The sequence below is a fragment of the Anguilla rostrata genome, chromosome 18 (genome assembly GCF_018555375.3).
Source record: "Anguilla rostrata isolate EN2019 chromosome 18, ASM1855537v3, whole genome shotgun sequence".
NCBI lineage: Eukaryota > Metazoa > Chordata > Actinopteri > Anguilliformes > Anguillidae > Anguilla > Anguilla rostrata.
The window spans coordinates 12,132,838-12,146,796 of record NC_057950.1 but is presented as its reverse complement, the minus strand read 5'-3'; the positions used below and the strand labels follow the sequence as shown (position 1 = coordinate 12,146,796).

Below are 13,959 nucleotides of genomic sequence, written 5' to 3'. Positions count from 1 at the left end.
CAACTGCCACAAGTTTTTTGTACTGTAAATTTTTGAAGTTTAAAAACAAAGCTACCTACAACATTTCATTGATCAAACCTTTTCACTCAAATCATTTAATTTTATTTTATCAAACAAATTAACCCTATATTAATTGAGAATTAGTATGCTGAATTGTCCACTAGGTTAATAAAGTTAAGTTATAAACCAACACATTCCACAAATTTAAACATATGCAAATCATATCTTTACAAAATAAATCTCATTTTCATTTTCTTTTTTCTTTTTTTTTTCTTTTTTGGCAGATTTTTTTTATCTAGTTATACATTGCTCAGAAGAAACATCTTTTTTATTTATTATTTGTAAAATACATTCAACCTTTTGCACCCAGTTAGTGGTTTAGAGAAGAAAACATGACACCTAGGAAACATATTTTCATCCATCTTCATTAAGAAAGGAGACTAATTAGCAAGTAACAATAGATTAACAGTAAATTCAGCGATGAGAACACTTGAAATTTTCAGAATAAAGACAGGAAACAAATGAAATCGTTAGGGCAGCCGAAACACACACATCATACAACAGAGCTAACCTGAGTGAGGTGACTTTGACAAAAGCTTCAGACTTAAGAGCAAACATGTCCAATGCACTGCATAATATGTTCTAAGCTTCATCAGTTTTCCACAGAAACCCCTCCATTTATGCCCTACAGTTTTATGGAGTGTCTGAGTACATAATTGCATATAATCACCAAAATCCAAGAAGCAAGCTAACATGTTTTGTACATGTTTGTCTCTGCACCCTGTGGATTTTAATTCTTGTAAATATACACTACGTTTTCATAACGGACTATAATGATTATTACTTGCACAGAACCTCCCTCAGTAAACAGAGTGGTGGAACATGAATTCTCTTTGGTTTAATAATACTTCACCTTCACCTTGCCAGTAGGAGATATGCGTGTGTTTGTTTCCTAAAACCAAATGTTCTGAAGGAAACGTGTGACTGTGGACGGAGAAGCTTTATTTGCCATACTGAAGCTGATCGGAAGAGCTGAAGCAGAGTTGTGAACTAATGTTTGTGGATTTGGTGTTTGGCGGGGAGGTAGGGTTCGGAGATTGGATCCCTTTTGTCATGACGAATTGCCTGTACGAAAATAAATAAATATATAATACAAAAAAAAGCAGTGGGCCTCTGAGAGGCTTTTCTCTGCAGCATTGTCTTCCGTGATTGCATTTCCAGGAGATCTTTCTTCCAGCAGACTGACGATGTTTTGTCGAGTCCGGCTGCATTAATTCTGTCTGAGCAGGTAAGGCTGAGGGGAGTGGCAGTAATTTAGCAGGACGGCGAGGACCCGGGGAGGGCCGCGAGGGAGAGGTCGGCGCGGGCAACCGGATGGCGGTTGCGGGCGGGCCGTATGAATGGGCCCGGCTGATGGCCCTCCTAATCGCGTCTGGGAAGGGTGGGGGGGGGGGGCAGAGGCCCTGAACTACAAGCGCGCGGGGGCATCTCCTCCTCTTTCGCTCCCAGTCCGCAGCTGTGTGGCCGCTTCTCTCGGAAAGCGAGGGAGCCGGGCGGCTAAGTGGAGCGGAAGACCCAAGGCAGCCGGCCGCCTCCGTGGAACGAGGAGGAGAGACAGACAGGCTCACATCTGTCGACATTCGTCCGCAGCTTTTGTTTTATAAATAAGCCCAAGAGCTGAGGTGTTTTCGCTGCTTTCACCAGGTTTTCCCTCAGTTTTTTTGGGGGATTGTTGACTGCCCCCAACTGTGTTTGTGAAGAATGAAATAAACACCAGCATTTAATTTTGAGTGAAAATTAAGAGCTGTCCAGGCACATCCTGGTACAAGTAAAACGTCTGTTTCTTTGGCTGCCTGTACACACGTGTATGTGTATGAGTGTGTGTGTGATCATGCGTGCACATGCGCGCATGTATTCAACTGGACTGAACAAAAGCACACTGCACCAGTGCAATAAAAAAGCAGAGACTGACTGTTGATATATATCGGATGGATACTAGGAGAGAGACTGTAAATCGAAATAAAAAAAATGATATGAAAGAAAGAAAATTGGGGAGCACAGGTGGTCAGCTGGGGTCTCAGCTCCATGGTGTCCCGGCCCGAAAGGGGTCAGTGGCGGTGTGCGGAAGGGCCCGGGGCGGGACACGGGTGGGACGGGCCACGTGGGCGTGCGTGTCACGGAGGACGGGGCACGAGATGCCCCAGGACACGTGGCCCTTCCTCCCCTCCACTCTCTCCGCTTTTATTCCCTCACTTATTTACGGCATCCCTCCCCTCCCCTCCGCTGCACCAGGCCCTCAGTCAAAAGACTATTTGTATGTTTATGCCTCCCAGTCATCTTCTGACAAAAGAGTAATCTCTTTCAAAATGACAGGGTTGCAGGGAAAAGAATGTACCCTGTATCCTTTCATGCTATTGGCAAGTAATGCAAACACTAAATGAGAATCCTGAGAGAAAAAAAAGACAGGGAGAGAAAGACAGAGAGAGGAATAAAAAGAGCGAGGGAGAGTGAGTGAGAGAGAGAGAGAGAGAGTGGGAGAGAGAAATAGGGTAAAAAGAACACACACCCACACACACACATGCACACAGCCGCTTGGCAAAGGTGTGCCTGCAGTTCCACTTCTTCCCAGGGGTCCAGAGTATGGCACCCATGTTGTTTGAGCATTTGGTTTAGCATATGAAACGCAGCCTTTCAGTGGAGCTGGGGGCATCGGGCACCCGGCAGACTGGCCCCCCAAGTCCACTTCTCTCCCTGTGTCTGCCACCTTTGTTTTCTCCTCAGACGGAACCTCCTCTCCATCTTTCTTAGCGCCGGGTTAATTAAGTGTGAATGTAATCAGGCCCTGATCGTGTATCGATCCCCCCCGAGGGAGGAGCGGCATGCCAAGGATTCGGGTTTATTTAACAATGGCGTTATCAGCAGCCCCCCGGTTCCGTCCCAGGATCCATTCATCTGGGTGCGTCCCGACCAGCGCAACACCTCGCGCCGCGAGACCGGGTTCCACAACAGACCGGCTTATCTCCCCGGACCAGGCTGCGGCGAGCGGCGAGCGTTGTCCCGGGCGACCCGGCGCCATCCGAACGCCGCTTGTTTTTTCTCTGTTAATAAAGAGATCCGATAAGGCGGCGCTTTTGTCACATTACAAACCCGCGGAAAAAAAAACGTGCTTGCGGTGAGCAAGACCGAACGCGGGAAAGGAACCGGAGAACGGGACAAAATGGCTCCCGCAGCCGCGTGGAAAAACGGCGCGGCATCGCAGTATGCGCTTGCACCTACCGCGGCCACGGGTTGTGTAGCGCACCGCAGTGCCTGGGCGTCTTCATACCGCCGCAGCGGATTTATAAACCTCGGCTGAAACGCAGCCGGGCGGGGGGAGGGGGTGGGGGGGGGGGGCGGCTCACGCCATCTGGATCCCGGCCCGCTCGTCCCTCTGACTGGAGAACGGAGAGGGCTGCGCAGCGGGAACGCCGCATTAGGGAGAGAGACGTGCTGATGAGGCCTAATGGCGGAGGCAGGACCCGCGCTCCATTATCGCCGCGCGCTGACGGCTGGCGGGCTCGGAGCGGACGCCGGGCCCGCGGCCCGCCGGCCCCTAATGGACGCATTGTTAGCGCGTTACTCCGGGAGCGTGCGCGGAGGCCCCGGCTCTGTGCGCAGCGGTAAAGCAGTGAGATGCATATCGGGCCGCATCAGCGATTGTCCTGCGCGCAGGACAGCTTTAATTGGAATAAGGACTCGGTCTAATAGCCGCTCGTTGCTTGAGATGTGATTTTTAATGGGCTGGGGGGGGGGGGTTGGGGGTGATGTAATGGCCTGGCTGGCAGGAAGGGGGTGCTGGGTAAGAGGGCCCTATATTGGCCATTAAAAGGGTTACCGCGATTATCATCACTGTTTACCGTGATTATGTGATTATCGTTGATGTCATTATCATACCATTACTATTATCATTGCTGTGATCAACTGGCTGAAATCGATGCTGGGCATCCAATGAAGAATTGATAGGCCCTGGAAATGGGAGCATTTGGTAGTTTAGTTACTGCAGCACAAACTCAGCAGAAGCATGGGGCCTCATCTTTATTGCAGTTCACCTGCAGTGTGACCAAGTCAGCTGTCTTTTGTGTGGTGTGTAGACTGGTGTATAGATGACAGAGAGGTGCGCGGGGTACACGACTAGCTGTCTTAAAATGCTACATATGTATTTTAACTTCACATTGGCCAATTAAATGATTTTCAGAATAAATTCTGTTCAGTGCAAGTCTTGTGAGTCAGAAGACAGCTGCTGTTGTTTCAGCATGTTTAGAGTCAGCATGTCTACCTAAGTACAGTAGGCTCAGTGTAGTAGTCTTCGTCCACCTGCTCACCTGTCCCCCAGCGAGGCTGGGCCGACTGTTGCCTCGGCAATGTGGGCCTCCGGCCGTGGCCAGCAGTGCAGCGACTGGGACTCAAACACAGACTCGCTGGACTCGCTCTTTGCTTTAGGAATGAGCGTATTTACAGAGGCCTCATTACTTGCTCTTATGGAATAATACAAATTAATTTGCTAATTTGTCTTTTTGATGTGGGCTGTGAAATCGGTGGCGCTCAAAGTTTTTTATTTATTTATTTTAAATATGCCAGCCGCATTTCGTCAGCTCTAACGGTTTTAATCTGAACAGGTGTCAGGTCCAATGGCGGTGTAAACGTTTCTGTCCTCCGCGTATGTCATTGATGCCACGTATTCGGAAAACGCTGCGCCATGTCATTTGTGAATATTCATGAATCAATATGAGACACAACGCTTCATGTCAGCTGCACCTGCACACGGCCAACCGATCTGCTGGACAGAGGATTTAAACCGCGCCATGTTTATCTCTTCCAGCAGTAGCAAGCCATATGAAAATCAATGCTACAAGAATGAGTAATTACATACAACACGTCAGTCTTATCTCTCTTCCTCTCATTAAAAAAAAAGTAACTCATTTGGGCTTATCTGTTTTTTTTTCTTCCTTAGAAGTTAATCAAATCTCGATTAACGCAAGGCAGACATGACAAATTCTTAACCTCATTTTGGCAAGCTTTGGGGTAAAATTTTTTAAAAGTTTGAGATTCATATTTTGAGAAGTTAACATTAATTTCTCCCTGCGGCACTTAATAGCAAACAGCAATACAAAATTGTCAGTATAAAGAAAGTGTCAGGGGGGGGGGGATAACCCGGGAAAGCCACCAAATAAATCAAATGAATAATGCATTTGAACTAACAAGCAGTCAAAAAGAAGCCCAGTTTTGCAACATGCAATTGCAGCAACAATAGTATAGCGATTTAGGCTTGCATTCACCATCCTTAACTTTGACTCAAAAATACGTACAAGTGCTCATTTCCTTCTTTACTATCTGTGGCAAGACTGTTTTAGACCGTTTAAACTGCTGAACTTTAACTTGAATCAGAATTTCCATTTAATAGTGAGCTTTAAAAAAATACGTTGTCTGAATCCTGGCCATGTTTAAGGCTTGGCAAGCAGCAAGAGTCATTTTAATCCTGTCCACCATCCTGAACTGCTGTCTGTGATGGATGAGCTCTTCTCTTAAGGAAACTGAGCTACGTTTCTGAGAGCGGTCAATGATGAAGCACATCTCACACAAAAAGTTTATTACCCTTTTCTGTCCGCTTGAAAACGTGTAAATGGCAAAGCAACACAGCCGTTAATTGCTTTTCATTAGTGTAATGCATTTATAATTATCTTGTTTATTTATGCAAATGCAGTGTCACGAGGTGGTCTGGTAGCTATTTTGAAAACAAAGCGAAAATGGTTCTGTACCGCGTAGGCTTTGTACGCCTTTGTCTTTCCCAGTGTACGTAACAGGATGAATTCTGGCCTCTTGATTCTAAGGGTGTCTGAAGTTCCTTTCTTCTTCTGTTCTTATTGCCTATGAATTTAATCTTGCATCGAGATGAATCTTTGGTTAGTGAAGGATTGTAATTACTCCGCCTTGAAAAATGAAAACCCGCGACTCCAAATTAATTAAAAGACTAACCAACCTTTAACTAAATGAATTCACTTCCTGCTGGACCCTTTTTTTTGAGCAGCAATGAATCTTAAAATTGAAAAACAGTTTTGCAAAAAGACTGCAGAATAATTGATGGGGAAGCCAAATTAGAATGTGAAATTCAATGAAAACAGCTTTATAAAGCTTTGAGCCTTTTGTATAACGTTTCACGATTCCTTTGGTCACAGGAGCTTCCGTGGGCAAGAACGACAGCCTTGGAATTAGAGCATAAGCCCAGCTGTGACATGTTAAAGCACCAGAATGTTAAAAACAATGGCATAAGAGAGGGAAATTATGGAAATAATGGATTTAAAACCACATTACACAAGAGCAGGAGATATATTCTGCTAGGACACTACTTCTGGCTAGTACAGACCCATGTTTACAGGTTTACTTCAGCCTTTACTTCAGCCCGAATAAAGACAGCGTGATGAGTGTTGCTCACACAAGCCTTCCTAGAAATTCAGAATGCCCATTTTTAGCTTCTCCTTCTACTAGTTGGCTGCTGAGGTAAAGCTTTCCAAAAGTTTCAGTGAGGAAGAGGTATTGTATGGTTGTGTGTGTGTGTGTGTGTGTGTGTGTGGTTCAGACTGACTGTGTGTATGTATGTATGCATGTACGTTTGTATGGTAGCTAAGCATTTAACCTTGAGGTGAATTCTTCCATGTACCAGGGAAGTCAGAAGCCATTAATTCCCTTTCACACCTCAGGCGAAGAACAGCGATCGAGCTGGTGAAATAAAACCCCTTTCATTCTGATTAAAGCCATGTGCAAGCCCAAAGCGGGTCACCAAACATTACACGCTGAAGGGGGCCTGTTTCGACTGGCCGGGCGTTCGTCTTGGTTTTGAGGCATCTCTGTCACGGCAGACAGCGGCGACTCCGTCAGAAGTAACGTCTATTGTCTGCCAGAGCCCTGTCGTGCTGCGTGGGAAGAGAAGCCCTCCAAGGAGGAGTGTGTCTGCTGCGGTCGTAAAGAGGGAGAGAGTGAAGTGCGGTGCGTAGCGTGTGTGTGTGTGTGTGTGTTCCAGGCACCATGCCGGTGAAGCGTACGGCTCCCACTGAGACTAAATCCCCCCTCGTCGGGGCGTGTGTGTGTTTTAAATGGACGGGGATGTATATTTCACTGTGACGGAAATGGAGAAGTAAACTGTGTCAGGAGAACTAAATACCACCATAGCTGCTGTACACCTTGCTACTGCTACTACTATCATGAATAGTACTGCTACCTCGACTACTACTACTGCTACTACTATTACTACTAATACTGCTACTTCTTCTTCTACTACTACTACTACTACTAATAATAATAATAATAACAATAATAATAATTCACTTCTTGTGTTGCGTTTTAGCTCTTCTGAGAGTCTAAATGTTCTCAATTTCCAATCACATAATGGTATACAAAGAAAATTAATTGACCAAGTGATAACACTGCTACATTAATGCCTTTTGAAAAGTTTGAAGCTTTTGTCAAAGTCATTTAGCATTTTAAATGTTAGTGAATTCAGTAACCTGCACTTTGACATTTAGAGCCTTTTCCAGATGACAGTCATCATGTTTGCTAACATATTGACATTTTAGACTAATATAAGGATAATAAGATTGTTTTAATGAGGAAAGAGAAACACATTATTATGCACCAACAAAACAACTGGATCACAATTTTATATGTCCTTCCAAATATTTCAAAACCTATTATGCCTGGCTGAAATGTCTGAGTTGGTAAGTTATTCTTTGGTAAACACTGAAAAGCGATGCAGTGAGGAAAGAGGAGGGCTCCTTACCTGTGGGATATCGCTCAATGACAGGCAGGTCATCCACCTGTAGTGTGGCATTGCCACCACTCCGCGTAAACCGCACTATGTGGTATTTCCCATCATTTACAAACTTTGTCGTTTCTTCAATATTAATGTCATCTGTTCCAACATTAAATACAACTCCGATATTGCCCCTTTCCTGTAGAAACACAAACAAAAACAAAAGAAAAAAAAAATTATATATTTTTTGTGATCAGTAAAGGCAGCAGCCTTCATTCTAACAATCAGAACAGCATCATAAATCATTTCAACACAGATTAATAATAATGATGATGATGATGATGCTATCAACAATCGTAATAATGATACAAATTAATAAACAATTATTTATATACACATAAGCACACACAATCATGTAAATGTCTTCAGTGAAGACAGGCTACCACAAAGTCAGAACTAGCCATGCATCTGTGAAGGATAAAAACATAACAACACTACTTTTGTGCACTCTAATTAGGATATAATCAGAGACCAAAACACCCAAAGGTCAAGAAGAGCAGCCCTCAGGGATAGTGAAATTTATCTGTAAACTGACGGAGAAGCGATGGTGGCGATGATGGATTGAAGATGGCGAAGATGGATCTTCATCTTATCTCTTCTGCACCAGTCTGCCCATAGTGTATCTGTGCAAACATTTACTTTTGTTTAAGACTCCACTCACTTATTACAGTCAATTATGGCCCAGACGGTGCCAAGCTACATCAGACACACACTAATTATAACCTGAAAAAAAAGAAGAAAAAGAACACACCCAGTAATTGAATTGCCTTAAAAGGATGATGACCTCAATGTAATGCTGTTTGACTTGATTTTCTGGTCAATGAGAAGGAAGTCATACGGCCAAAGTGATATTAATATAGCCTACGTGATATTAATATTGTCTGCCTCTGCTCTTCTGTTCACTGTAACTTCATGTACGGTACAATCTGAAAGCTGAACAAAAGCCGAACAGCGCAAAAAACAAAACTCAAACAAAGTACCATTTTACAGTAGCTTTAAGAACAACACATGCGTCAAAAACATTATTAAAATATAGGCCTACATTTTTAGCAAAGAAATCATGGACTTGACTACCAGACGCCGGTGAGTCAGCTCTGGCGAGCCCTGGCTGTGTTGCGTAAACCCGGCTCGGTTCCTCAGAGCCTGCGTTCGCGGCAGAACGTCAGCCCCGCCCCCTAAGAGAGATTCATCACCGCGCAGCAATTCTCCGCTTATTTTTAGAAGCACAGGTCTCAGCTTAAACCAATTAAGTGGGAGGCGATTTAAAACTTCCGCCAAACAAAGCCCGTTAGCGCGTGATGCTTTAAGGGACGAGAGCGGCTTCAGATACCTGAGCGCCGCGGGGAATTTTTCCACCCTTAAATGAGTAGTATGAGTCCTGGGAGAAGGACAGCCTGGCTCACTGTCTGCCTCGTCTCTTTTGTCAGCTATGCGTTTCTCTTTATGAGCAGCTAGGCCACAGTAGCTACCTCTGTCTTGCCATTTACATGGCATTGCCGGAATATTCCACGTAATGAAATCACCACAGGGGAAAATGATTGTGAAACTCACAATGGTATAAAAACGTGCGTGTTTATACTGCATATTCAGTTTATCGCAAAGCTAAATTAAATCCACATGCATAGTCAGGGTCAGAGTAATAGATACCAAACACAAATGTATTTAATTTGTGGAATAATTACTGCTGAACAAAGAAAAAAAGAATAATAATATCTGCTACCACAAACCAATCGAGTGGCAGACACGCATTTCTCCGACACGATACAGCAAGCCCACTGAGACCCAAGAGTGAAAGTTATTTAGACCGTAACATAAATTATTCACAAAAAAATAGAAAAAGAAATAAAACACCGCGCAACATCAGATACGATCTCTCGACATTTCTCAGACAAAATGAGTCGTTGTTCGTGCCCTCCCCCCTGCAGCCCCAGCAAGCCCAAGGACTGTTTAGCGCGTGCGGCAGACACATCTGTACAGTAATGAGATCGGATTACTGGATTTAAGCGCCGGAGCCCGTGATAAACGATCCGGTTGAGTTGAGCGGCGCGCGCGACTCCCCCGCTAGCAGCGATAAAGGGAACATCTGGTTAGAGGCTCAGCCCAGTGGCGCGCTGCATGTCATTATCCAGTCAGCACCGCCGCGGCAGGACCGCCGGATCTCCGGTCCACTCCGCGGCTACGCCGGAAAGCTCCTAACGCCGCCGGCGAACGCCCACGGCGAAGCACGCCCCGACGCCGCGAGCTACGAGATAAACTCCGTTTGAGGCCATTTCCACACCGCCTCACCTAAAGATGTACTCGGTTAAGACTCACGCTAAACATCGTGTGCTGCAGAGGCCTTGGAGCCTGTTTAACTGTACGAGAACACGAGCTTTAACGAATGATATTAACATGGCCAGTAACTGTAATGGACCCACGAAATGTTTGATGCTTTATTTTTTAGTAGGCCCATACAGTGTATATTGTAAACAGGCCTGCAAGCCAGGGGCTTTCCTAGTTTTAAACTGAGTGTTTGTGATTGGCTGGGAGGGGCGCTAGAGAACTGTGCATTCGGATACAAGAGTCAGGTCTCTGAAAAGCCATTTCTTTTCTTCATTTTAATTTTAATTGGCTTTCTTTTTTAAACATTCAGAAAATAGTTACATTCCTGTTATTGTCTTATGTGTATAAATATATAGCCTACGGTAAATTAAATTGATTGCATAGCTGACAGATGTTTATAGTTTATCTGTTTCTTTGCTACATACATAATTGCTTCATTAACATGGATCAAAACATGTCAAATGTTGTGAACAAGCAAATGTATTGTGCTCTCAGTGGCAAGAGAATAGAGATGTTAAGTGATATTAAATAACTTTGCATCAGCAAAGAGAGTACCAGGGTTGGTTTCAGTACAGAAAAGACGACCTGTCACAGTGACCGAAATCAAAAATTCAGCAGCTCACAAGTTTTCAGAAATGTTGCATGAAGCACAAAATTAAACTATTAAATATATTTTCTGTATAAAAGTAACGCTTTTACTGTTTACAGCATTTTATTTAAAAGAAAAATCTAATAGCTCACTAAAAAGCCAAATTCCTTGGCTACTGCTACTAATTTCAGTTGTCTTTTAGATGAGACGGAGAGATGGACGGAGATGACTGTAGTATGCTCATTTGCTGTTCTTTCTGGAGTAGGTTTACTTTAATCTACAGGTGGCCACAGGCAGTGTCCTGAATGAGAGGTACGTCGCGCAGCCAATCGGCGAGAGCTCTCTCCTGTAGTTCTGTGAGGCATGCATTGTGTGCCGATCGCACTGAAGCACTCTCCTGGCTGCTAGAGACTCCATGCTCCGTGTGCTTCAGCCGCCGGTGAGTGAGTTTGAGTGCCACGGCGGCGGTCTGAGAGCTGCCGTCTGTAACCGAGTATGGGGGAGAAAAAGCGAAGGTTGGGAAAGCCTGCGTGAGAATGCTGTTGCCGTGGGTGAGTGTGCGCTCTCCTGGTCTGCAGTGCAGTGGGAGTGGTGATTGGGGCTGAGGGGCACCTACATCCAAGGACTGTCAAGCGCATAAAGAAAACCCACTAATTCATATTTTTATGGGCCCATTACCTGCAGCGGAAAAACAGATTTAGTGGCAGAAAAACCAATTAAAGTGGCACTTTAATAGCATCATTCAATGGACTTTTAATGCTCCCCCAAGTCTCGTTAATAAATTCAGCGCATTTAGTCACAAATTACCTATTCAATTTCCAAATTAAAAGAACAGGAGGCCTAAGTTACTAAAAGGGAAAGAAAGAAAGATCGAGAGAGAGAGAGAGAGAGAAACGTGCTGTCATAAAATTCAGCGGCATCAATTGTATTGGATAAAAGGTACAGCAGACACTTAGTAGCGGCTCTTGAAAAGCAAGATGCATTCGCATTTAATGCGCTGTTTTGCGATGCTTGCTCAAAATGGCGAAGCAGGGCTGGTAACTGGCAGGTGCTGGCAGGCCTTTTGAGAATGAACACCCAGGATCCCCTGCTGCCCATCGCGGTAAAAGCAGGGGGCGCGCGCTCCCAGTCTGAGCGTGATTTCCCAAGCGCGACAGTACCCCCCCCCCCCCTCGCCGCCGTCGCCACGGCGCAGCGCGTTAGAAGTCTGGGCGCCGCCAGCCCCCCCCCTTTCTACTCTTCCTTTAAGCGGTTCATCACTCCCTCCGCAGCAGGGGGCCTGTTTCATGTATTCTTGGGGGGGCGGGGGGGTGCTCAGTGAAAATGAAGAACGCAGAGGGTGAGAATAGGGTCCTTCAGCTCCGGGGTGCGTACGGGAACAAAGTCGGGATCAAAGTCGCCCAAACATGGTTGGTGCACCCAATGCCACCCCCCCCCCCCCATCAATAAGACGCTCATGCCCTGGTAAACGTAGTCACTGCACAGAGTGCCCCCTGGGGTAATAAATAGTCTACCCCAATAATCAATATGACCCTGCCACTAACCAAGCTGCCGTGATTAATCGCTCGTCAAGCCGAAATGGAATTTAATTAAGCGACAGAGTGGAGGTGAGGAGGAGACCGGCTCGCTTCTCGCCTCATCACCACAGCTGTTAGCTTCTGGTGCTCTCTGCAGCTGTTTGCTAATGTTTTCCCATTGATTGCACTGTTGGGATGCAACATTGCTAGTGCTACTTCCGCGAGAAATATTGCACTGCTGCTACCACCATTATGGGCACGTCTGATACTGTTGCTCTGCCTATCACTCTTACTGCAATTAATTAATTAAATGTACTGCTGCTGCAACTTGTACAACCACGACTGCTTTCCTTGCTGCTGTTAGCACAGGTGCTGGTCCACTGCTGTTGCTACTATAAGGCGTAGGACTGTTATTCCCAAGACGTAACATAACCACCACTGCTTCTACATCTCGGACTGTATTAGATAATCCAAAGACATCTATTTCTACCAGCACGTCATTGCTGCTAGTAAAAAAAAAGGCCATTCAACTAGCTGAAATTAAATCCCATGTACTGTTATTGTGAGACAAACACAATGGACAATTTATGTTTGCAAAAGCCAATATAAAAACATAGCACTTTTGACACCAGGGAAAACAAATCAAATGCCACCCATTGTAAATATCGCTAAATCTGATTTAACAAACACTGAAGCCTTTGGAGCAACATATATAATCAAATCATCATATCTAGGGGAATTCTCTGACAAACAAAGCAATACATACTGCTGTGTGTGGGATAGGTCTTAGCAAAACTCACAGCGGAGAGAGAAAATTTGAGCGATTTTTCTAGGAATCTCCTTGAACAAGTTATTCATCTGAGAAACAATAGCATTGTATCAAAGATAAATGAGTGAGCTTGCCCTGTGTTATTCCTAACCCAGCACTCATTGGAAATAACACCGCTACCTTTTATAGAAACCATGCAAACATCGATCGATTCCCCTGTAATCTTCTTTGAGATCAAACACCCGTTGTAAGGCAATGCAAACATGCCGAATCAAATGCAAATGCTGATTATTCTGTATGGAAGCTGAATCCTAAATCCCGGGAACAGCTGAGACTAAAAGCCTATAGGCCGTAAGTGATGTTCAGACAGATGTGAGGCTTCCTATTGGTGCAGATCCCCACACAGAGCTTCGAGCGGAGCGCCCGGCTAACGCAGCGAACAGGTGGCCATTATGAGGGCCGAGCACCGCGCACCTGTCAGGTCTCATACTTCACAATCACGCGTCGCCATGCCGACGCGCTGCCACGCCCACGCGTCGCTGCCTCCACCCTCAGCGCAAAGGCGAGCAAAAAAACACGTTTCAGGGGCGGGAGGAACATATGTCATTTCCCTCTGAAGTCCCCAGCTGCCTCAAGCTGTCTCAGTGCTGGATCCACCCCTGGCCTGACAGACCAGGAGGAGGCCACCGCCTGAGATACTGAGCACAGGAAGTACTGAACCCTGAACTCCGAGCACATCCGCCCTCGAGCGTCCAGTCATTACCCATAAGTGTGATTACCCATAAGCCCTTTCAAGCTGCACAACGCCTGCTCAGGTTCTGAGCTCTGTTTAAGGCAATAAGCTGTTGTGACAGACAGGCCCTGGGCACACCCCCTCTGCCTGTCATGGCCAGGGGTTGAAGGGGCGGGGCTTAGACAT

General features: G+C 45.5%; 1 protein-coding gene across 22 annotated transcripts in view; it reads right to left on the bottom strand.

Annotated features, from left to right (window-relative positions):
- Positions 1 to 13,959, bottom strand: part of LOC135244961 (neurexin-1a-like) — a 312,297-nt gene that overhangs the window by 54,711 nt on the left and 243,627 nt on the right. For all 22 annotated transcript variants that reach the window (XM_064317659.1, XM_064317660.1, XM_064317675.1 and 19 more), the window contains one exon: positions 7,811 to 7,982. In XM_064317659.1, the coding sequence (XP_064173729.1) occupies positions 7,811 to 7,982 (172 nt within the window). The remainder of the gene's footprint in view (positions 1 to 7,810; positions 7,983 to 13,959) is intronic.